General features: G+C 41.5%; 1 protein-coding gene across 5 annotated transcripts in view; it reads right to left on the bottom strand.

The window, feature by feature from the left end:
• The window catches only part of LOC135216295 (bridge-like lipid transfer protein family member 1), a 344268-nt gene that overhangs the window by 274088 nt on the left and 43748 nt on the right, over positions 1-26432 (bottom strand). For 4 of the 5 annotated variants that reach the window (XM_064251461.1, XM_064251464.1, XM_064251463.1 and 1 more), the window contains 2 exons: positions 25987-26145; positions 7963-8153 (listed from right to left, as the gene is read on the bottom strand). In XM_064251461.1, the coding sequence (XP_064107531.1) occupies positions 7963-8153; positions 25987-26145 (350 nt within the window). The remainder of the gene's footprint in view (positions 1-7962; positions 8154-25986; positions 26146-26432) is intronic. The other variant, XM_064251462.1, reaches the window with a different exon arrangement.

Raw genomic sequence — 26432 nt, 5'->3', positions numbered from 1 at the left:
ATGTGAATTGGTACTGCTTATACATACATATATATTACTATAGTAAAGATATTACTGTCTCCTCTTCTCTCCACAACAATATTATGATCAACAATAACTTAAAATCATTCATTCATTATTCCTCAAAAATATCAATGCTCCCCCCCCCCCTCTACCTCAAGTTAGCTGTGTATCACCACAATGACGAATGATTTTGTTAATCGTTTATGCTAAATTTTATTGTGAAAAGCTTCGTTCTTTCATTTACTATTTTGTTAATATTGTTCAACCAGACCATGTCACTCGACGAACCGAACATGTTCAATTAAGCTTTTTTTTTTTCTTTTTTTTTCTGTAATGCCATTGATTGATTTCATATTTTATCATACACTAAATTCATTGGAAAATTTCCATTTTTTATGTGAATTGTTATTGCTTTTACATACATACAGCAATATTTTAACTCTCTCTTCTCCTCCTCTCTTCAACATATCAACGCTCCCTTGTTCAGTCTCCAGTCAGCTGGGCGTGACGTCACTGCAGTAATGTACAATTTTATACATCTTTTATGCTAAATTTTATATTGAAAGCTAAATTTTATATTGAAAGCTAAATTTTATATTAAATGCTTTATATATTTATTTATTTTGTTGAATATGGTTATCATTAAACTATATATTGTAAATGAAAACAAATTAATACAGTTTAACTTGTAAGACCCAGTAGGCCGTCAAATACAAGTATAAACTAGGTAATCAGTCAGTTCAAAGTATGAGCATTTGTTTGACAAACAATACAAAATTTTCTCAAAAATTTCATTCAAAAAACGGAAAGTTCGACATAAAAACGTTCGACAAACGAGGTACCACTGTATATAAAATGCTAAATTCCACAAAATCACCAAACAGCTTACCAATGTACATACACACCAAGATCTCTCTCTCTCTCATATACGTTATCTTTTAATGAAAAACTTCAAAATTTCAACAGAACTTTGATCAACATTAAGTGAAATGTTGATCTATTATTATCGTAATATGCATATGAAAAGAAACCATTGTCCCAACATCTGTGACTTTACAAATTTAGTATTTTACTCTATGATCATCACACATATTACAGTACACAAGAGAATATTTTATCACTGTTGATGTTTCATCTCTAATCGCCATAAAAATATTTAGAACCCAATTTCATATGTACCCACGCAACACAACAATAGTATTGTTATTTTCCTCCCTAGCCGTTCAAGTCAATTGTTTTCAACAGCTGCTGTAGTGACTCTTGTCACAAGCCTGCTGCGCTCTCTCTCTCTCTCTCTCTCTCTCTCTCTCTCTCTCTCTCTCTCTCTCTCTCTCTCTCTCTCTTTTAATGAAATATGAATTATACTGTATAAAAAACTTTTATGTACATAATTAAAAACAATACGTAATTGCATTATCAATGTGTTTCTTTTAGCAAGTAAAAAATTAATTTCCTAATTCTTTTGGTAAAGTGAGCTTCAATCAGCTGATTCTCAGAACATACACATTACAGAATATGTGGGACTGTTACGGATCTGGAGATCTCAGAGACAATGTTACGGTGTCGAAATATCCTGGTTAAAGGTCGACACAATGTTACAGCCTCTGAGAGAGGTCTGCTTCAGGTTCAATATGAAATAATAAAAAAAAATATATCAACACAAACAGTTGAAACTGGGGATACAAATATAGTAGAAAGAAACACTAACACAACAAAGGTTTATTTACAAGCTTACTAACAAAGGTAAACGCAGAATGGTATCTCCTATTTACATAAAAAGATAGAATCTTACACTGCATGAACTGGGGGAACAGCGAGGCAATTAAAATACTTGCTAATCGATTTGGCAATTCGACGCGCTGGTTTCATAAAAGTAGATCGGCGATTGAGGACGTCCCCTTGACTCCGTATTGCAGAAACTCATCTTCTTGTAAGGCAAGAATTCCCCAACGCCTGTAACAGGACTTTTTCTTCTCTGAAGTCTGCTCGACGTCGAGATAACACAGTAGACCGCACCTGAAGACGACCAGACCAATATCCAACCAACTCTCGAACAACTCTTCTTTTGATTGATACTTCGTCGGTTCCTTCGTCTCTAGTCTCTCTCTGACGATCACTGCTGCTAATCTCTCACTGATAATCTGATCTGTGGCTCTGTGACTAACTGGTGATCTCTCTCTTTTACGATCTCTCTCTCTTCTACGATCACTGCTCTCCAAAGTTCGTTCGTTGTATCAATACGGCACTCTGGGGGCAGAGCCTACGGCGAACGTCACCGACTCCAGGGATTTCTAGAATTTCTTAGATGAATCTAGACGAGGTATTGCATCTGAAAATCGCGGCGTTTCTCACGTAACATTGGCGCATTTTTGCGCTCCACAACACGCCCGACGATTCTAGAACAACCACGAAGACAGGCGCCTCCAACACGGGCGCAAAAGCCTCCTTACTGCCGAACTTCTCGAAAATGCGTTCTCCTTTCCTTTATCTTCCTTTGCTATGAAGCAATTACCATCACACGCCCCCCCAAAAGAGAAAAAAAAAAATGAAATCAATTGATTTTATTTTTTGCTAAAGAGAAGCAAGAATTAAACAGCGGGGAAACAATTCTGTATAAAGCTTTAATCCAGTCAAACATGCATGCTCCTCCACTCACACACTCACTCGTGCGATAACAGAAAACGGTTATTAGGCTACTCATTCTGAAAACTCTAGAGAGGCTATCTGCTATAACATTATCCTTCTCTCTTACTATTTCCGTTTTCTGAACTCTGATTAAAACACCTCTTGTGTTTTTCTCAAAACTAAACTCACTCAGTAATAACACTGTTACACGGGCGGAGGCCATGGCACGGGGCGTTGTTTATAATTCTGAAGCAAATTTACATTCATTGTCTTTGCTCTACTCTTACCCACATTAATTCTATAATGTAGTACTGAATAAAGACCTTCGTACTTATAAGGTAAAAATGGACTTTCTCTCGAGACTAGTACTAAAAGTTTATCTCTTACACACAAACTTCTCTCTTTGGCTCTAAGATGAGGTTTCTCTTTAGTTTCCCCTTGACTTCCGTTCGGGTTTTCTTTCGCTAAGTGCCAAGCGCTTCCGTTCTCCTCCGCAAGCTGCCAAACATCTCTTAAATTGTTTTCATAATAATCAAGATTAGTTATGCAATCATCTCTACCCTTACTTCTTGGCAAAGTTTCGAACATATTCATAAATACATTATCAAAAGATTCGCCTACTGAAGGAATATTACACAACTGAACTCTGGGAATTACTTGAATCGGTTTCCCGGCAATTTGATATTCATGATAGCTTAAAGCATACCTCTTCACGTCATTTTTCATCTTAGGCCAAAAGTACGCCCTACTAATACACTTGAAAGTTTTATTTACTCCTAAATGTCCTTTCTCATCATGTGCTAACTTCAAAACTAATTCATGAAGCTTCCTAGAAACTACTAATTTTTCTGTGATTCCCCCTTTACTACCTGACTTAGGTCGAACATAACGACACAAAATTTCGTCCTTTAAACAAAAAGTTTCCTTACACACATAATCGAGATAATCATCCAGCTCACACTCAAAAATTCGGGTTAGTGTCTCATCCTCTTTCTGCAACTTGACTAGCTCATCCTCATCCAAAATATTAGAGCCTAATTCATCACCGTAACTAGGACTAGATACAGGTACATTTACAACGTTACTCTCGACAGCTACGCCTTCCCTTTGGCTAACACTGTCCACGATAGAGTTAGGTCTCTCAGCCACACTCATGCCAAGATCAACCTCGCTACCTCTATCACACTCGTTCGAATCCACGAACTCACTCACGTTCGAATCTATGAACTTACACTCGTTCGAATCTACGAACTTACACTCGTTCGAATCCACGAACTTATCATGACAGTAGTCTACGTCTGTATCTAAACCCGACCTAGTTACTACCATTTCAGGCACCGGAATATCCCTCACAACAGGATTCACATTCTTGGATAAAGCTAAGTCATTACCGACAATAACTCTCCTGACACTACCTGACTTTCTAAATTCAACTTCAACAAAGGACAAAGAACACAAGTGTTAGGAAATCCACCTAACATGACTTTCTCTTTCATATTGATTTCTGCCTTGTTCGGCACACACTCACTCCTTATCAGTGATACAGCGGCCCCTGTGTCTCGAAGCAAGACCACTTCTCTCGAATCTACTCCTCCAAGAGAGGAAACTACGCCTTCCGACAGAAATTCGCCAAAAACTTTCCTAGTTTCTCTCATCACATCATCCCTACTTGACGAAAGGTTAACTAGAGACACTGGTTTCTTACCGTCCTTCCTTTCTACTGCACAATTCTTCGCTAAATGCCCTTTCCCATTACATCAGAAACAAGTTAATTCTGAGCCACTAGATGCCATTCTACTCTTACAAACCTTAGACGTATGACCAGGTTTTCCGCATGTATAACAGGAATAGTCACTTTTACTCGCATTGCTATTACTAGGACTGAAACCTTTACTGCTTTGTACTCTACCAGAAAGAAGGATCATTTCGTTTCTTACTAACACTCAAATTATGAGTTAGAATATATTCGTCAGCAAGCCTAGTTGCTCCTGCAAAAGATACTTCTCGCCTATCCTCTATATAAAGCTTAATCTCAGGGGACACGTTATGTTTGAAGTTTTCTAACAACACTAAGTTCTTCAAACTATCAAAATCATCAACTTAGCAGAAGTTAACCAATCAAAAAACAGCCTTTCTAAGTTCTTACCGTATTCTACATACATAATATTTTCATCCTTTCTCAAATTTCTAAATTTCTTACGGTATGCCTCCGGTACTAACCTATATGCACTAAGAACGGTTTCTTTCACGATATCGTAATTATCACATTCCTCCTTAGAGGAATGTGATAATTACCTACCACTCAAAACTGACTGCAAATATAAAGTCCACGTTCCTTTAGGACAACCTACTCTTTCCATTAACTTCTCAAAACACATGAAATATGTCGTAACATCTTCCTCATCGAACTTTGGTACTAATTTTAACACTGCACTCATACCTAACCTATCAGTTTTGTTTTCGTTCTGGCCTGACTGACTGTTTAGAGTGCTTTGTCTTAACCGAGCGATTTCCAACTCATGCATACGCTCTTTCTCTCTCTCTTCCTGCTCATGCATGCGTTCTTTCTCTCTCTCCTCCTGCTCATGCATACGTACTTTTTCTCTTTCTTCCTGCTGCATTAACAACATTTCTCTCTCTTGCTGCATTTTCATTACTTCTCTCTCTCTCTCATACTTTTCTCTTTCTTTCTTTTCAACATACTCACGGAGATCATTCCCTTCTAGACCTAGTAGCTTGCCTAACTCAATAATCTCTTTCATCATCTCACTCATTCTGATTCTTTCTATATCCTCCCTGTTTCAATCTGTTATGGTGTTGATAGCCTAGGCAAGGTCGCCACAAATATTACGGATCTGGAGATCTCAGAGACAATGTTACGGTGTCGAAATATCCTGGTTAAGGGTCGACACAATGTTACGGCCTCTAAGAGAGGTCCGCTTCATGTTCGATATGAAATAATAAAAAAAAAATATATCAACACAGTTGAAACTGGGGATACGAATATAGAAAGAAACACTAACACAACAAAGGTTTATTTACAAGCTTACTAACAAAGGTAAATGCAGAATGGTATCTCCTATTTACATAAAAAGATAGAATCTTACAACTGCATCGAACTGGGAACAGCGAGGCAATTAAAATACTTGCTAATCGATTTGGCAATTCGACGCGCTGGCTTCATAAAAGTAGATCGGCGATTGAGGACGTCCCCTTGACTCCGTATTGCAGAAACTAATCTTCTTGTAAGGCAGGAATTCCCCAACACCGGTAACAGGACCTTTTCTTCTCTGAAGTCTGCTCCGACCGTCGAGATACAAAACGGGTAGACCACACCTGAAGACGACTAGACCAATATCCAACCAACTCTCGAATAACTCTTCTTTTGATTGATACTTCGTCGGTTCCTTCGTCTCTAGTCTCTGACGATCACTGCTGCTGATCTCTCACTGATAATCTGATCTGTGGCTCTGTGACTAACTGGTGATCTCTCTCTTTTATGATCTCTCTCTCTTCTACGATCACTGCTCTCCAAAGTTCGTTTGTCGTATTAATACGGCACTCTGGGGGCGGAGCCTACGGCGAACGTCACCGACTCCAGGGATTTCTAGAACTTCTTAGATGAATCTAGACGAGGTATTGCATCTGAAAATCGCGGCGTTTCTCACGTAACATTGGCGCGTTTTTGCGCTCCACAACACGCCCGACGATTCTAGAACAACCACGAAGACAGGCGCCTCCAACACAGGCGCGAAAGCCTCCTTACTGCCGAACTTCTCGAAAATGCGTTCTCCTTTCCTTTATCTTCCTTTGCTATGAAGCAATTACCATCACAGGGACAATCAGGTGTTTAATACATACTATTACAATGATAACAGATCAAAATAATAATATAGTAAACGAAATGGATTCTGTAAGTGAAATAACATATTAATGTTTTAACTTTATTAATATTGATACTCCAAAATGAGTAAATCATTGTAACTTGTACACAAACCATTGTAACTTGCACACAAACAAGATAATTTTTAGCACTTTTGTTCCTCTGTTCTGTGAAGTATTAAATAGGTTTAAGAGTACAGAAAGTGTTTAAGTGCACAGGAAGTACGTATTTATAAGAGTGTGGGAAAGGTTAATAACAGTGTATGAGTGGGGAGGGTTTATACAACCTTAAAATATATATGTATACAGTAAATACTACAATAAATATAAGTCGCTACTGTGGTTTTCACCTACCGTGGGGGTTCTAGAACCTCAACCCCCGCAATGGACAAGAGATGACTGTATGTATATTTTGTGAATAAATAGTACATTTATGATAAAAAATTATTTACTGTAATAATTACAGTAATGAACTGTAATATTAATGTATAACCACAGCAAAATACTGTATTCAAAGTGTATTTATGTCTTTTGAAGAATGTTCGTCACAATGTTTATGTTCTGAGAATCAGCTGAGGAATGCTTATTACCGAAAGAATTATTTAGGAAAATAATTTAGTTCCTATAAGAAGCTATAAGAAACTACTTTATTAATGGAATTATTTTTAATTTTGTGCATAAAAGATTAAACTACAGCAATTCATATTTCACTGAGAGAGAGGAGAGAGAGAGAGAGAGAGAGAGAGGAGAGAGAGAGAGAGAGAGAGAGAGAGATACATTGTTACCAGAAAAATTGCTACGGTAATAAAGCATGGAGGTTTTGAGTTGCCCACGTAAAAAAAAAATTTGGATTTTAAATATTTTTATGGTGACTAAATCAATACAGTATACATAAATGGATTCTGTAAGAGAGAGAGAGAAGAGAGAGAGAGAGAGAGAGAGAGAGAGAGAGAGAGAGAGAGAGAGAGAGAGAGATGCAAGAAGAATTTTTCAATAAAAATAAATTTATGGGAGATGCCAAGGAATACTAACCACAATATGACGTAAGCCAAGATCTTACTGTAGTAAATAATCTCTTTTTTTTTTTTATAAAAGTATTTGTATGTAATCACAAAATTACTAAAATGATGTAACAAACCTAACATTCTGTTTACAAAGAAACATGAGACAAGGGAAAGGATGAGGTAAAAAAAAACAACTAAAAATGAAATTTACGTTGGTGAATGCTATGTAAAGGCTCAATTATTGAATAAAGGCAACAAAACTATTTCGGCCTTACCTCATCTGAGGAGATCTCCTAATACTAAAGGAACATGGCTATACTCCTGGCAAATAATGAATTAGTTGCCCTCATGAGATGAACTGCTATGCTTCAATAAAGCAATGGTTTTAACTCTATATTTATATGAATTCATATTTTGCCTCCTATGATAATTGAAACTGTAAAGATACCTGAGCTGTGGCTACTTGAGTGTCCTGATAGTGGTCCTGTTGCTGTTCCTGGGGTGCTTCCATCGTATTCCCCTTCATCTCTTCTACGTACAGCAGTGCGTCTGCAGTCACTCTCATTAACTGGTACAGAGCCACTAGAGTATTTATCACTACCACTTCTGCTGTCAACACCACCAACGTTGTCACTGCTGCTAAGAGAAAATAATTTTGTTAGTATGCATGCAGAATAGTAATGCTGTTTTTCTGAACTAAAACAAAAATCCCTTTCGAACTTGCTTTCAACTATTAAGCAAAACATTCACCGATAGTCCAATGAGTATATCCATAATTCCAAATCTGGCAACTTATGAACTATGACAAAAAAAGGATTTTGACGTAGGAAAAATCTATTTCTGGGCGATTGGTTCGTGTCGCCCAGCGAAATAATCCTTTAGTTCATTATTTCTTAGGTAAATGATCTAACAAATACCACAGAATAAACAAAATAAAGAAAAGGTCAGTATAACTGACTCACTCACCCAAATAAAAGAAGGGCGTCGGTATGAACACTAGGGCGAGTGAGACCACTACCACGAACTTCTTGTCAATTAGAAATTTCCCACAACAAAATCCCTCAAGGAGAGAGCCGACCCACAGAACGGGGCAGCAACTACTACTACTACAACCCACGCTTAAGTGACTGCCGCGCCTCTGGTGGCCATCCTGAAGTTAGCAATCAATCTTGAGCGAAGGGTTGGGAGAGTGGGATTATTTCGCTGGGCGACACGAACCAATCGCCCAGAAATAGATTTTTCCTACGTCAAAATCCTTTTTCTGGGCTCAGTTCGTGTCGCTGCGCGAAATTATACCAGAGAATTAGCACAAGATTGAAAATAAAGAAGGTCTCAATAAAACTAAAATTCAACTACATACTATAATTGTAACAAAATATTATACAAATTATTCATACAATTCTGAATAGAGAACAATAATTAAAAGTAACTTATAACTAAAATTATTTACAAAGTCTTTACACCAGTTACAGGGTTGAATACGAAATAAACATGTGTGTGAAAATCTTAATTTAAAAAACACACCAAATAAGTTTTATAGATATCAATACCAAATACAATAAACCATGTGTGTGAAAATCTTAATCTAAAAAACACACCAAATAAGTTTTCTAGATATCAATACCAAATACAATAAACCATTGGTAATGGGGATGTGGCACCCTAGCATAAAAATAAGGGGACCACACCTTAATGTTAGTATGTACAATCAATTGTGGGTGACCCTAGCATAAAAATAAGGGACACCCACTAGACCATCACAAGAGCAGCTAAGACTCAAGGGCAAGTGTAGAGGAACATGGTAGGTTAGACAAACTGTTGGCTGAGGTAGGTAGAAAGGAGATCTGGATCTTCAACTAAACTACTGAGCAGAGTCAGGGGAAACTATGTTACCAGCTGCAACTGCTGAAAATTTTAGAGATTCCAAAGACTTCAAGTAGTGACGTTTAAATACTGTCGGCGATTTCCATCCAGTATATTTTTTCAAATCATCAAAATTCATATGTTGAAAGTAATTGATTGAGGTGGCCACTGCCCTGACATCGTGTGCCTTGGGGAAGGATTCAGGGTTAGCTTGCTTAATAAAGTATAGGATCTGTTGCCTAATACCTTTAATTGATAAAGTACCACCTTTTCTCTCCTAAAGAGGGGACCCGAAGAGGATGAGGATGTCCTAGACAGAAAGGCTCGTAAGGTCGTTACTGGACAAAGAGAAAGATCTTGGGGAAGGGGTATAACCTTCCATGGTTCCCACCTCAACAAAGGATCCTCATTTTTTGCTAAAAAGCTGCGATCCGGAGAAAGCAGAACTTCTCCTGAAGGAAGAAATTCTACATGACCCGCATCTCTGGATAGCGCCGACAGTTCTGAAATTCTAGCTCCTGAAGCCAAGCTTAATAAAAATAATGTTTTTCTTAAGAGCATTATAAATGAACATGTCGTATTACCTGTATCCGAAGCCAGTTTTAGAACATCATTTAGAAACCATGACACTGAAGTAGGCCTTACTGAAGGCCTAAGTCTAGCACAAGCCTTGGGAATAGACGAAAAGTAAGAGTCTGTCAAGTCTATGTTAAAACCCAACTGAAAATCTTCTTCAAGGCTGACTTGTTTGTCGTAATAGTACTAGCTGCGAACCCTTTTTCAAATAAGGATCTGAAAAAGGATATAGCCGAATTGATTGTCATGATTTCAATGTCTGATTCCCTCAGGAAGGATGCCAACTTTTTAACTGCAGCGTCATACTGCCTCAAAGTTGAATCCCTTTTATCTGATTCCAGGAAAAGGATATTTTGTGGATCGATATTTGCATCCCTCTTGGCCGCAAATTTCATGAAGTCCATAAAGTTAGGGCTTTGAGAATTCCTGAGGAAGCAAACACAGTCTTCATTTGTACTGACTGGGAGAGTCTGGGATTGGGAATTCGAAGAGGACGAAGACCCAATTCCAGCAGCAAGGGGTACCAGTTGCTCTTCGGCCAGTCCGGAGCTACTAGAGCTATCTGACCCTTGAACGTCCTGAGTTTGTTCAGCACTTTCAGGAGAAGATTCACCGGAGGAAAGACATAAATCCTCTCCCAGTTGTTCCAATCTATGGACAGGGCGTCCGTGGCATAGGCCAGAGGGTCCAGGTTGGGAGCCACATAACAGGGAAGTTTGTGGTTCGTTTGAGATGCAAACAGATCTACTTGCAGGCCTGGTACCCTCCGGAGAATCCATTGGAACGAACTGTTGTCCAGTGACCATTCCGACTCCAGAGGAACTGAACGGGATAGAGCATCTGCTATGACATTTCTCACTCCGGCCAGATGGGTGGAGGAGAGGTGCCAACTGAACTTGTCCGCCAGGGAAAAGATGGCTACCATGACATGATTCAGGTGTCTTGACTTGGAGCCTCCCCTGTTTATGCAGTGAACTACCACTGCGCTGTCCAGAACTAACTTTATATGAGAGTCAGGAACACTGCCATTGCTTCCAATACATTTATGTGAAGCTGGCGGAATTGGGGTGACCATGTTCCTTGAACTTTCTTGAACTGAGAATATCCTCCCCAGCCGCTTAATGAAGCGTCTGTGTGGATAGTGATTCCCGACATGGACAGGTTCTTCAATTTTGTCCAAGGGCGTAGATGATTCCAGAGAATCTGCGGAATTGCTGACAACTTGTCCCTGGATCTGACATTTGCTCTTGAGCGCCAGATCCTGGTTAAGTCTTTCAGTTTGGCTTTCATCAAGATGTTTGTCACTGAGGCAAACTGAAGGGAACCTAGGATTCTTTCCTGGTTTCTCTTTGAAGCATATTTGTGCCTTAGAAATTGCTTCACTGACTTCACTATTTCTTTCCTCTTGGCTAGTGGAATCGACAAAGTGTGAGAAGATAGATTCCATTGAATGCCCAGCCATTGAAAGCTGGACTCCGGAGTGAGTCTTGACTTTGTCCTGTTTATCTGGAACCCTAGATATTCCAGGAATTGAATGACCTTCGCTGTGGCTTTGCGACATTCCTCGACTGTTGGTGCCCAAATCAACCAGTCGTCGAGGTACGCTACTACCATTATCCCTTAAGACCTCAGTTGCTGAACGACTACTTCCGCCAATTTCGTGAATATTCTGGGTGCTACATTCAGACCGAAAGGAACTATCTTGAAGGAGAATGCTTGGTCTCCCAGCCTGAAGCCCAGATAAGGGCGAAAGTGTCTTGCAATAGGGATATGATAGTATGCGTCTGTAAGATCGATAGAGGTGGTGACGGCCCCACGGGGAAGTAAGGTCCGCACCTGCGAGATAGTCAGCATTTTGAACTTGTCGCAGCGAATGGCCAAGTTTAAGCGGGACAAGTCTAAGATTACCCTTCTTTTTCATGAGCCTTTCTTTGGTACGCTGAACAAGCGACCCTGAAACTTTAATCTCTTGACTCTCGCTATTGCTCCTTTCTGAAGGAGCTCCTCCGCATACTCCATCAGTTCTTTCGATGGAAGTTGAAGGAACGGTCTGGGTGGAGGGGGGCCTCCAATCCAACTCAGGCCTTTCGACACAATGCTTTGTGCCCATTTGCTGAATCCCCACCGATGCCGGAAGAGAAACAGCCTCCCTCCTGCCTTGGAGATCTCACTGCTGCTGGGTTGAGTGACCTCCGCGGCCTCCACGGAAGTGCTTTCCCCTATTGAGCGACCTTCCTGATCCTCTCTGACGAAAGGATCCTCTAGCCCTACCTCCCCTGGCGAACCGGTCATAGTGTTGGAAGGCTTGGCCCTCGAACACCTGGTTAAAGGCCAGGGAGACAGCGTAGGAAGTGGAAGGCTGAGCCTGAGGGGAAATCCCGTAGATGGGTTGAGCCGGTGTTTTCGATGTAGAAGGCTGGCCTGCCTGAACGATCGGCACAGCTGACACAGCCTGGTTGAAGCGTTGAGGCTTCTTCTGATAAGGCTGAAACCGTCTAGCCTTTTTCAGCTTTTTGCCTGCCAAAGGCTGATCTTGGCGCCTCTTAGCAGTGAGGCCCAAACGATCCTTGAGGCTCTGGTTGAGCCTCGTTGCTTCATTCTGGACCTCCTTAACCATTGCTTCCGGGAAGAGGTCTGCCCCCCAGATGTTTGAAGAAAGCAGCTTATTCAGCTCATGCCCAATAGTTGTTTCCTGGAGGACATGCTTCCGACAATTGACCCTCGCTGTCACAAACTCGTACAAGTCCGATTGGACCATACAAGTCTGCGATTTGGTCAATAATTTGAAGAGCGGCTCTGAAGCGTAGGATATAGCCGCTACTTCTGTCATTGCCATGGTGTTCATAGACCTGGCAAGCCTAGTCTTAGCCTCAAACTCAGCTTGAATGAGGCTATCAGGAAGTCTTGGTAGCTTCTTGCCGAACTGGTCCATGGCGCAGTCCGGCTTGAGCTTGCCTGCCGAAAAGGTGTTTGGTAAATCCTCCCACAAATATCCAAGCGAAGGGAGCAAAGGAGAAGTGGGATCTGCTTCCCTTAATTGAGGCAAGGGTTCTCCCTTCAAGCCAGCTGGGATGGTAACAGCGGCGATCTTTGTTAAGAAGGGGAGGGGCCTCTTCCTCCATCGTAAAGATGGTGAAGGGACTCTTGAAAGCCTGAATCCTGGTGTTAGAGCAGTCCATCTCCTCTAAGCACCGAAGCCACTCTCTTTGAGCCTGGTCCCGGGAGTACAGCACTGTCTCCCTCAGGACCTTATCCTCCCTGGTCTTAGCTGCCTCCGTCAGCCTGGTGTAGCCAATGAACGGCGGCTGAAGATTCTCCGGGTAAAACTCGAAGTCTTCAATCCTTCGAGTACCGCACTCCGGGATGGAAATGAGTCCGTCCTGGAAAGGGGCGTAGGAAGCCACTCTCCAGGGGTTGTTCATCGTGAAAGGAGGAAGAGAATCATGGGGAGGAAGCTGGATCAGGCCAACACCAGGTGCCGGGGAGGTAGCTTGAGGGGCCTGGTTAAAACCGGACATTAGGTTCTCCTGAGTGGTGATCCTGTCGGATAACTGTGAGAACATCTGCTCCATACTTGTCCTCAATGAGCCTACCAAATCCCCCATCTGCTGCATCATCCCGACGGAGAAAGCGTTGGGATCAAAGGTAGGAGCAGATGCAGAGGTGGAAGGGTAACTCGCTAGAGATACCTCAGGAGGAGGAGACACCGTTGACTCCGCCGGAGTATGGGGCCTCTCCTTGGAGGACTTGCTCTTAGAAGCTCTAAAGCCCGAAGCAGAAGATTTACCCTTCTCTGCTCCGGGATTTGAAGCCGAAGACTTACGAGATGATGACGTCGACGAAGCCTTTTTGGACGACGACGACGCCTTCATTAGGGTTTTCTGCGCCCTGTGCCCTTCACTAGGTTCACAGAAGCGCTAGGCGTAGAATACGAGAGCTCAGCTCCCGTAAAGCCTTGGAAGGAAGCAGTAGAAATAGCGGGAGAAGAAGATCCAGAGGCGCCCAAGGGAAGCCCTTGAGCGTCCAACGTACCTACCTCGACCAACAGGTCGTCTACACCTACCATCGGTTCAACATTAAGATCCAGTGTGGCAACTTCTGCTGAAATGTCCTGGCCTGGTTCCTTTATACATGCGGCGACCTGCCGCTGGATTGTCGTCATCGTCGGGGCTGCCTCCGCCGGGTCGACGTACCCCGTCGACTTGCCGCCGGGGAACAGCAGGACAGCCATCCTCTTTTCTAGGATGTAGGGCTGTCCCTTGGCGGCGTTCTTGCCGAAGCCGCCGACCCAAGCCCTCAAGGTTGCAAGGGCGGTCTCTCTAACCGTGGTAGCCTGGAAGAGAGGGTGTCTATTAGTTTTTAGTTTAAAGTTGAGGTTCAACCTTAGACTAAAATAGAGCCTTAAGCCTACACATTTCCGGCATATATTTCACAATAATATGGAGAACTTAAGCTTAAAAGACATATTTCAAACTTAGACTTAAGATATAATTCAGTATTTATATCCTATATATACAGCTGGAAATACTTACCCCGTCCAAAAACTGACTCACAAGATCATAGCAGATCGTACATGTTTCGTGGGACCAGACCTGCAGATTCCCGTGAGGAGTCGCGCACGGAGCGTGGGACCTGCAGACTTCATGCCCACAGGGGTCCTGGAGTACGGCATTGCACCCCGGGTGCTCACAGTTGGTAGTCTGTAAGTGGAAGGATACATGAGTATCACTATAACACTTACAGGGCTACTCTAGAACTCCGTTGCATGCCGGAGAGTGAAAATTTTTTGGGCATAACCCCTCCCCTACCGCCTTGATAGGCGAAGTAGGAAAACAGAGGGCAAGGGAGGGACCCAGCTTAAGATAACTTATAAATAACTTATAATTAACTTAAGCATAAAATAGCACAAAATTTTCGGAGGACGATTCCGAATCGCGGTGATGTCCGTCTCCGCCGGCTGCGCCGGAGAGATGGGATGGTTAAAGCAAAAGTGACCGACTGTACGCATGAAGTCCGCCAGTAGGCGGGGCTACCTAGCTCCCTCCCCCGCAATCGGCGGAGCTCCGGGAAGAAAACAGAGAACCGACATCACGGGGGAGAAGGCGAGGGGGTGAAACAGAACTCGAGCCTACAGTGGAGCGACGGAGCAACAAAGGAGGGGGGAGGCCAACCCCCCAACTTCGCCACAGCGGAGCACCGTGAAGCAGAGAGACAAGGTCACTCCCAGTCAAGTGTCTGTCCAGCCTCCCCTACTCCCTCCGCGTAGGGAGAGAGGGAGACGGGCCCGGATGGAGCGAGCAAGGACAGACCTCCCTCCCCCCAACTCTATGGGAGAGCGGGGGGAGGGCAAGGTGACTGGGACGGGCGTCTGGCTGTACCGCGATCACAGGGTGACCACGGCACGATAACACGATATAAACAACGAAATCGATAGCCTAGGCTAATGCAACCAAACTGATCAGAAAGATGCAACAACTTGATGCAACAAAACTGATAATAAGGAAGCAACAAAACTGATGGGGACCATGGGACCATAAAACCTAGGCTAAGATAACGTACCAGACGCCCTAGGCTAAAGCAATATAAAATAAAATAAATAAAATAACACAAAAGTAGGGGAAATAAATATAGGAAGAGAAAAAATCCAGGAGTGTACGACTAACCCCAAAGAAAGTCTACCACTCAAAGCTAGCCTGGGCCGATACTAAGAGCTATGGCTAGGGTCTGGATAGAAGAGATAATGCCTACGTAAGGTAGGGAGACGTGCATGCATGACATAAAACCAATGCAGGCTAGATCCCCTAGCAAAAATAATAATCATAAAAAGGTCTAGAGACGCACAGAAAATAAGGGAAGGTTCCAGGTATGGGAGACCGAGAATGAACCCGCCACGAGGCAGAACAATGCCGCCATGCTTCCGACTGAGAATCTGTATTTATACCTAAAAAACGGCAAATACTGACTCAAGGAAGGAACGAACTAAACAGGAACCTTTCGGGCGATAATTACCCTTAGCTGATGCGATGGCAGAACGTTCCATAATGGCAAAAAATCCGTGACATAGCACGAAAAACACAAGAGCAAGAAAAGTACAAGCATCTTGTAGACCTCTAACTGAAAGGATGGGCACCAGAGGCGCGGCAGTCACCTAAGCGTGGGTTGTAGTAGTAGTAGTTGCTGCCCCGTTCTGTGGGTCGGCTCTCTCCTTGAGGGATTTTGTTGTGGGAAATTTCTAATTGACAAGAAGTTCGTGGTAGATGTCTCACTCGCCCTAGTGTTCATACCGACGCCCTTCTTTTATTTGGGTGAGCGAGTCAGTTATACTGACCTTTTCTTTATTTTGTTTATTCTCTGGTATTTGTTAGATCATTTACCTAAGAAATAATGAACTAAAGGATTATTTCGCGCAGCGACACGAACTGAGCCCAGAAATACACTTCAGGATGGATGCATAAAGAGAGAGAGAGAGAGAGAGAGAGAGAGAGAGAGAGAGAGCTCAGCAACATCTCTGGTACCTGTTAAAACTTACTAGACTCACTATACTTATTTTACTGAAAATATTAGATTATATCAAATGAATGGTTACTTCAAAGAAAAAATTAAAAATCTATTAGATTATATATTGTCTCAACTGTGAAATCTATCTTTCAGATAGATTGGATCAGGCATTTCTTCCAGAAATGGCTGATCCAATGAATGAAAGCCCTCACCTCTACACTCTCTGCAGATCAAAAGTACTATGTATTCAATGGAGAGGGGCAGAGAAATCTGGATTATGTTTGCTTATACCAAATACTGTAGTTACTGAAAGTGATGTAAATGTGGTAGCAGCAAGCTGCATGCCCTCAAACTGATGGATCAGAAAAATTTAAGAAAAATGTTAACCATAATTTCAACCTGACTCTGTGTGAGGCTATCCAACCACATTTGCATATGGATTGGTATTACAAGACAGATGAAGCCTGTGGTCCCTGCATCAAGCACATAGGAATGTTAACTGCATAATTTTCATGGTAGACCAGACTTAGAAAATACTACACACATGAAGGTCACGACTTAAGAAAGATGTGTGGACAGCTTTCCCTCTTACTAACTGGTATACAAAACTGGATGTCAATGAAACTGATTTCCTTATTCACTGTTTTATCAGAATGAACTAATGACTGTTGGATCAATTTGGCCTACAAGGTAGGTGGCTCTTATGAAGGGTAGCTGTGTGCTCAACTCATAAAAAAATGTGGGTCAAAGGCAGAATGAGGAATACAGTATTACCTTCCAAATATTCTAGTCCTGTAAGTATGCACTGAATGCTACTGCCCGAATGTCCAGATCTGGAGATGCATACACTGGAAGTTGAAGATACACCTTGAAATGTAGTCTATTGTCATACTGAGTGACTCTATGAGGTAGACTGAAAACAAGTGCCACTTAATGAATGATGCCATCCATATGATAGACAGTATGACTGTACTAAGAGGAACTGAGCCTTCTGATACATGTCATCTGTCATGTTGTCTAGGATCAACAAGGTGTGGATCATCTTCAGAGACTTCAGTTATCAGGATTATGGCCACCAGCTCCAGGAAACTTATGTGACACCTTCTTAAATCAGATAATCATCTTTTAGTTACCAGGCGATCTTCCCCGAGTCTCCCCAACCTGTCAAGGAGGCATCCCTGTGTATAACTACCTGCATGGTGGAGAGTCATAAATAACCTGTTTGACAAGAAATCCCCTCCAGGTCCACAGCTAGAGTATCTTCCCAGCCACCTGTTTTCACATGCGAGAGCCAGACTCTGATCATGTCCTTGAGCGTAAAAATGATTAATTTCATTACAGAGTCAACGGGTGCCGGTCCCAAGTCTGGATAAATAGGGAGGGTTGGTGTCAGGAAGGGCATTCGACCCTAAAAATCCACAACAGAACCAATGAAATGAGTTGTGATATTGATGAGAATAGTGCTAGGGTGTACTCCATAAATGGCACACAGATACATTGCCCTAACTCTGTGACAAGGCGAGGGCTACTGCATCATGAGTGAGTGCAGCTAAAGAAGCGAGCTCTAAATGTGATCAGAATAGGCCAGCTCAATATCGGGTCTATGACAGGAAGAGGAAGAGAGTTGGCAAAGTTGATAAGGATAAAGAGAGTGGATATTTTGTGTGTGCAGAAAACTTGATGGAAGGGTAATAAAGCCAAAGAGCTGGGGGATGACTACAAGCTAATCTACAGTGGAGCAAATAAGCAGGGTAGGAATGGTGTTGGTGTAGTGCTATCTGGGAAAATGAAGAATGCAGTGACGGAAGTGAGTAGAAAGAATGACTGCATTACAAGAGTGAAGATATGTTAAGGGGGGGGAACAATGAACATCATTAGTGCTTATGCTCCACAAGTGGGCTGCAAAGAGGAAGAAAAGACCTGTTTTTGGAACGAAATGAATGGGGTAACGCAAGAACTGGAAGAGCAGGAGAGGATTGTAGCGGGGGCAGACTTTAATGGACATGTCGAAAATGAAAATAATGTAATTGAACGTGTGCATAGAGGACATGGGATCAGGGGAGAGAAACCCAGGAGACAGTAAAGTAGACTTTGCCATGTCTTTTGACATGGCAATAGTGAACACGTTCTTCAAAAAGAAGAGGGAGCACTTGATAACATACAGGAGTGGCGGTAGATGCACACAAATAAATGACCTCCTTTACAATTGATCAAGACTGGTGGAAGTTAGGAATTGTATAGTCATCCCAGGTGACCATGCGGCCTTCCAACATAGGTTCATTTGTATGGATTTGAAGATGAAAAGAGAAAGTAAAACAAATTGAATGGGGTAAAGAAAATCAAGTAGTATAAATTGTTAGGGATGGATAATGATTGGAAGAGTGTTTAGGTGAAGAGTGCTAGGAGAGGTTGGTGAAGAGTGCTAGGAGAGGTTGATCTGGGAATTAAAGATGTGGGAGAATGGTGGAGGCATAATGCATCGCTGATTAGAAGACAAGGAAAGGAGATACTAGGGGAAACATCTGGAATAGTATGAGAGGAAAAGGAGAGCTGGTGGTGGGGGGAGGAGGTGGGGGAAGTGGTGAAGGGTAAAAGGGAGGCAAAGAAGAGATTTGAAGAGTCACAGTTGGAAGAGGACAGGGAAAGATTAACAGAAAGAAACAAAGAAGTAAAAAGGGTGGTAGCTCAAGCTAAGACCAGGGCATATGACGAGGTTTATAAAGAACTGGAAACAAAGGAAGGGTTGAGTAAGATGCTCAAAGTGTCAAAAGTAAGAAATAAAAGAACGAAGGACATCACCCATATTAACCAAATGAAAGATAAGAATGGCACGGTTATAAAAAAAAAAAGAAGGCATCCTGAAAAGATAGAAAGAGTATTTCGAGCAACTGCTAAATGAAGAAAATGAAAGACATGTAAGAGAGGATGGACAAGTAAAACACGGGAATGGTAACGGGGATCTCTAGGGATGAAGTGATACGAGCCTTAAAAAGAATGAGGAATGGGAAGGCAACAGGACCCGACTTAATCCCAGTCTAAGTTTGGAAAGCCTTAGGAGAGGAAGAAGTGGACATCTTGTATGATCTGACGGTGAAAATATTTGAACAAGAAAAGATACCAAAAGAATGGTGGGAAAGCATATTGATACCAATATTTAAAGGTAAAGATGATGTCCCGGATTGCAGTAATTATTGAGGTATCCAACTAATGTCTCACACATTGAAGATTTTGTAAAGAATAATAGATGGCAGGCTAAGAGAGGAAGTGAGAATAGGGAAAGAACAGTTAGGATTTATGGAGGGAAGTGGCACAACGGATGGAATAATTTGTATAAGGCAGCTGATGGAGAAATTCAGAGAAAAACAATGAGACATACACCTGGTATTCATAGACCTTGAAAAGGTCTGTGACAGAGTGCCAAGCCCAAGAAATATGGAGATGTTTAAGGGATAGGACGGTGCTGGAAAAGTATGTCAGAATTATTCAGATGTACAGGAATGTGTATACTAGAGTGAGAAGCAGTGTTGGAGAGACAGATGGATTTGAGACAAGAGCTGGATTACACCAGGGGTTGGCACTTAGCCAATTCATCTTCAACATCGTGAGGGTGTAATGACCAAGGATGTTAGAGAAGCAGTGCCATGGTGCATATTACATGCAGATGACATTGTGTTGTGTTCAGAGAGGAGGGAGGAGATGGAGAGGAGGTGGGAGACGTGGAGAGCAGCACTTGAGGAGAGAGGAATGACAATAAGCAGATTAAAAACCGATTACATGCATTCCAGTATTGCTGAGGATGGTGGAAATAGCATAAGATTGGATGGGGAAGAAATAAAGGGTGTACAGAAGTTTAAGTACTTGGGATCCATATTAGAGGATAGGGGAAGCATGGACCAAGAGTGAGACATTGAATTCAGGCAGGATGACTGGAGGTCTGCATCAGGGGTCCTCTGTGACAAGAAGGTTCCTCTGAAATTGAAGGGACAATTTCATAAGATGGTGGTCAGACCAGCTATGTTACATGGAACAGAAACAGCAAGTATAAGGAAAACAGAGGAGAAGATGGATGTAGCAGAAATGAGAATGTTGAGATGGATGTCAGGAGTAACAATGGAAGACAGGATTAGAAATGAGTATATAAGAGGATCGACAAAGGTAGCTTGAAAGTTCAAAGAAAACACAGGAGGGAAGGCTTCAGTGGTATGGACACCTGTTACGAAGAGAGGAACATCATGTTGGAGTACATGTAATGGAAATGGAAGTGTGGGGTAGAAGATAAAAGGGAAGACCAAGAAAGAGATGGCATGATTGTGTAGGGAAAGATATGTTATGAAAGGTATTGACCAGAACGATGTATAGGACAGAAATCAATGGAGACGAATCATTCATAATGGCGACCCCATATAAAAATGGGTTAAAGCTGGGAAGAAGAAGAAGAAGAGACAAACTGTAACAGGCCCTTTCAAATTGTATGATGTGGGACTCATCCCAATTAATATTTTAATTATTTTTAAGGCTATCGTAATTGAGGAATCCTGTAAAATGAAATATTTTTAACAGGAGGAGTGTCTGGAATAATGAATACATAAAATTTTTTATTGAAAATTTTGAGAAGGGCTATGCAAATGCTGAACTGTATGAGAGCAAGTACATTTGTCAGCTGTTTTTAAACACTGTGGGCAAATACGTTTTCCTATCCCCCTCATTAAAAATTTCACAAACATATCTAAATCTTTGGGAGTTTGCGTGTGTGTGTCTGGGTGTGAAGCATTCACAGGGCTTCACAGGGCTTACTAAAGATAAATTATAGCAATACTGTTATGTATATGATATAACATGAAAATTTAAGAATTATTTAAATCGTCAAAAACGCTCTGTAAAATACTTGAGCTTCAGCTATCATAGAACTGACTGAAACATTGATAAATATGCAATGCACTGTATTTACTAATATGCATGAATACCTGACCAGTGGGCACTGCTTCAAACAGGATAAAAAGGAAAATGAAAGACTGAGAAGAACTGACAAACTTGCAAGCAGTACTGAAGCACATCTTGCCAAGAAAGTATTCCACTTGATCAGGGACAATCCTAAGAGTAAATGAGTTAATTCTAAAAAACAAAAATGAAATCATACACAAAGGTTAAACTGTTTAGTATTTGCAGTTCTGACATCTATATAAAAAAACTGTGATTACCTAACACACCAATTCACTTGTAGCATCAAAAAATAAAAGCTGAAAAATGTATACAACAAAATACAAGAAAATGTCTTGCATAAATACTCTTCTAGCACAGAAAGAGCTAAAATTATAAAATGTAAAACAATTAGTAAATGACTTACATCAGACCTCTAAACCTGTAAGTTTTGTTCCAGAAAGTACTTAATATTAAAAAAAAGTAAAGTACAGTAGTACCTCGAGTTACGAAATTAATCCGTTCCGAGGCGCCTTTCGCATCATGAGGTTTTCGTATCTTGGACCACATTTTACATGTAAAATGGCTAATCTGTTCCAAGCCCTCCAAAAACACCCAAGTAAATTTCATAATAAAGCTAAATTGACCTATAAACAATGAAATACTACAACAATTTGGACCATTCAATACCTAAATTAAGAATAAAAATGCAAAACCTGTAAATAAAGTGTATATTAGTGTACAAGAAATATTATTACTGTAACGTAAAATGTGGAAGCTTACCTTTCGAGTGAGGCTATCTTCGAAAGTGGCGGCAGAGGAGGAGGAGGATAAACGGCAGATAACGTACGTACGTACGTACACTTAACTTTACGAAAACACATAAAAAATTTAAGGAAAACTATAAAACTAAAATTTACAAAACACATTAACAAAACTGTAACACTTAACTTACAAAAATCTAAAAATTAAATTTTTTTAAATTTTTTTTATTTTTAACTTTTTTTATTACTTTTACGTAGGTTTTTTTTTTTTTTTTTTTTTTTTTTTTTACAGAATTTCAACTTCATCACCACTTTCAACGTTCTGTTTTTCATCACTTGGTTCTTCCTTTTTGCTTTCAACTTTCTGTTTTTTATCACTTGGTTCTTCCTTTCTGCTTACTCCTGCTAATGCTGAAGGCCTCTTTAAAAAATAACGATCCAAGGAAGATTGCTTCTGCCTACTTTTCACAATGTTCCTGAAACGACTCACGCAAACGTCATCGAACTGCGCAAGCATACGACCTGTGTGAGCCTTTTCAGGGTGTCTTTTCTTGATAAACGATTGCACTTTATGAAAAGCGGCTAGAACATCCTTAATTTCTGCCGTTGTCATAAGCTCCTCCTCCTCTTCCTCGCCGCTGCTAGAGAACTCCTCTTGAATGACGTTATGTTGCATGGCCTCCAACTCCTTCAGGTCATCTGTCGTAAGCTCCTCTTGGTGCTCCTCGAGAAGGTTGTTGATGTCGTCCTCGTCGACGACCAGCCTCATGGACTTGCCCAGTGCAACGATCTCGTCAAGATCTGGTTCCAAAACAGTTTCCGGATCGTCAACTGTTTCTGACTCTGCAGCACCAGCTTCGCCCACGTCGAATCCCTTGAAGTCTCGGGCGGATAAGGCATCAGGCCAGAGTTTCCTCCATGAGGAATTCAAGGTTCGCCTCGAAACCTCCTGCCAAGCTTGGTCGATGAGTTGGATACAAATGACGATGTCAAAATGCTCCTTCCAAAACTGACGCAAGGTGAGGTTTGTGGTATCGATGATGTCAAAACATCTCTTGAAAAGATGTTTTGTGTACAGCTTCTTAAAGTTCGCTATCACTTGCTGGTCCATGGGCTGGAGGAGAGGGGTGGTGTTGGGCGGAAGAAAAAGAATCTTGACGAAGGAATACTCCGCTAGGATATCTTCTTCAACCCAGGAGGGTGGGGAGGGGCATTGTCCAACACCAGCAGACATTTCAGGGGGAGGCACTTCTCTTCCAAAAATTTCTTCACTGTCGGGCCGAAACACAGATTTACCCACTCCGTGAACAAAAGCCTCGTTACCCAGGCTTTTGCTTTAGCCCTCCACATCACTGGAAGCTTCTCCTTCAGCACTTTGTGGGCCTTGAAGGCTCGAGGAGTCTCGGAATGACACACCAGTAGGGGTTTCACCTTGCAATCCCCACTGGCATTTGAACAAAGTGCGAGTGTAAGCCTGTCTTTCATAGGCTTATGCCCGGGTAGCTTCTTCTCTTCCTCCGTGATGTACGTCCGACGAGGCATTTTTTTCCAAAAAAGGCCAGTCTCATCACAATTGAAGACTTGCTGAGAACTGTAGCCTTCCTTGGCCATCATCTCGTCGAAAGTCTTCTTAAATGCTTTGGCCGCTTTCATGTCCGACCTGGCAGCCTCCCCATGGCGCACCACCAAATGGATGCCAGTTCGTTTACGAAATTTCTTGAACCAGCCATGCGGAGCCTTGAACTCTGGGGTTTGCGTTGAAGTCCCTTCCCCTCCGTCGTCTTCCGCCTGTGCAATCAAATCGCCGAAAATAGCGCTGGCCTTGTGGGCAATTGCTGTCTCCGTTACCGTATCGCCAGCGATTTCTTTGTCTTTTATCCAGACGAGGAGCAGCCGTTCCATCTCGTTGTGCACGTGGGTCCTCTTGCTGGACAAAATAGTGATGCCCTGCGACGGTGTAACTGCTTTGATGGCATCCTTCTGTTTAAGGATGGTACCTATTGTCGACGGATTACGGCCGTATTCCTTTGCGATCACACTCAATCGCATACCAGCTTCGTACTTCTTGATGATCTCCATCTTTGTCTCCAAAGAGAGCATGCACTTCTTTCCATGAATTTCAACTTTCTTGGGACCCATGACTACGTTATCTTGTACGTAATTTACGTATAAGTAACACAATAAAGTTTCCGCACAACACGATAATAGTATACTGCAACGAAATCACTAACGAATTTACGTTACTAAACGAAATCGTTGGACCGAACGAATGCCGTGTGCGTACGATAGAGATGTTGGTACGAAGAGGCCGAGATAGGTACGCCACCACGTATACCTATAAGATGCATGATGGGAGGGATGCTGTCCAATAGGAGAGAAGGATTTCATGGTGGTGACTAGCATCAGGAATCAATGGGAGAGCAGGGGGATGGTGGCGAGTCTACTAGTACTAAGATGGCAGCGCGCGGCACGAGTTTCAAAATTGTTATCCGGGCGAATCTCGGACTTTCAGAAACCTTTCGTATCTTGAAAACTTTCTGTATGTAGAGCAGTAAAATTTTTCACATTGGCTTTCGTATCTCGAGTTTTTCGTAAGTTGAGCCTTTCGTATCTCGAGGTAATACTGTAATCAGATTACAGGTACTCCCACATTAAAATGGTCTTTTATTTTACGATACAGTATTCATCTCTATGATGATGATAGTGATAGATGATATAGTCAGCAAAACTCATATTCCAAATTCTTTCTTTTGATTTTTTTCTAGGTAATAAATTACAGTGATATAAAAGTTTCCATTGCATGCTGAGCACCCATGCAGCAGCAGTGCTCCTCACCTCCCAGTCTGTCAAGCGGTCACTAGCATATATAAGTATCAATAACCTTGACCATCATACAGGATAATCTTCAGCACTGATAAAACATGCTTTCATTGTGCAGGAAAGAGCTGGGCCAACTGATGAGATGGAAAAATTACTTGTTACACTGACTAAGAGCACACTGCTTAGCTGACTGATGATCTAAGTGAAGACGAAGTCTTTTTGAACCCTTAAAGTGTATGTCAATCATCTTACATATATGCAGCAGTTTACCACAAGTCATAGGTGATTATAATGCTTGAAAAAGCATAAATTGTCATCAGGTAAAGGTCAGCACTGAAGCAGCAAATAAACTATGCTGAAGTTCCACAGAGGATCACTCAATAACCCAAAGAGTTCTAAAAGTCTGGGTACATTTGGGAGCTCTGGACAAGTGGTCTGAGTAACTAACGTGGACCTACCATAATGAATGTTTATGTGGCAAGTTACAAATGCCATTTGTTCAATATTTTTTTCTTCTTCAATTGAAATGACATGTCTGAGATTCATTCAAGATACTTCAATAAACTAATGTTTAAGTAGTAATGGGTTTGCAATAAAACAAATATATTTTTAGAAAAATATATGACCACACATGTTTTGTAGATAGTTTTGATAGCCAGAAATAAAACTAGATTTTTTGTATGATCAAATTAGAAACACAATAAGGAAAATATTATTGAAAGTAATTTACAGTATGTAACGCTCACTAACAAAAACAGTAAAACTGCACAGACTGAAGAGTAAAGGCATTTCCTGCTTACTGTGGCATTGGTTAATGGTGTTTTGGTGTTACAGTGCTTGGCTAGCAACGCCGTTATCAGAACTAATATCTGGTTAGTTGCGCCATTAAGCGGTTTATTGGCGCAATTATCGTGATTTTTCAGTTAGTGGCACTCAGCCAGGGAAAGAACCCCCCCATTAACTAGGGACTGCCTGTACTATATTTCTATACAGACACCTTCTAGTAGACAATGTAAAAAATATTAAGCACTTACCTTTGGTTTGTTATAGTCATTGTTTCTGTTTCTGTATCTGACACATTAGTTGGTGTTGGCGTTCTGGGACGACCAGGGGAGGAAAGAAAAACGTCACTGTTATCCGCATCATCTATTGGATACGAATCTGAAGAGCCACTGGTGTACGATAAGTGACGCCTTAAAGGAAAATTATATATTAGAAATGCTCAGCCAACAAGATACTTAAGTAATTTTGTGTTTGAGAATAGGTTACTTTTGGCAGGGTAAAGAATATTCCTTATGATAAAAAAAAGTCAAGTCTTCCTGTATCCCATTTTGATACATGGTATCATACTATTTCCAATAAACTTCCATCAACAGCCTACCTCGATACAAAAGCATGTAAGAATCTAGCCAACTGCACAATTCATCTACATTTTTTGTAATTTGTAACCACTATACAGAGGTAATATGATTTCAGCACC

The sequence above is a fragment of the Macrobrachium nipponense genome, chromosome 6, assembly GCF_015104395.2.
Source record: "Macrobrachium nipponense isolate FS-2020 chromosome 6, ASM1510439v2, whole genome shotgun sequence".
Lineage (NCBI taxonomy): Eukaryota > Metazoa > Arthropoda > Malacostraca > Decapoda > Palaemonidae > Macrobrachium > Macrobrachium nipponense.
This window is presented reverse-complemented; position numbering and strand designations above follow the sequence as displayed.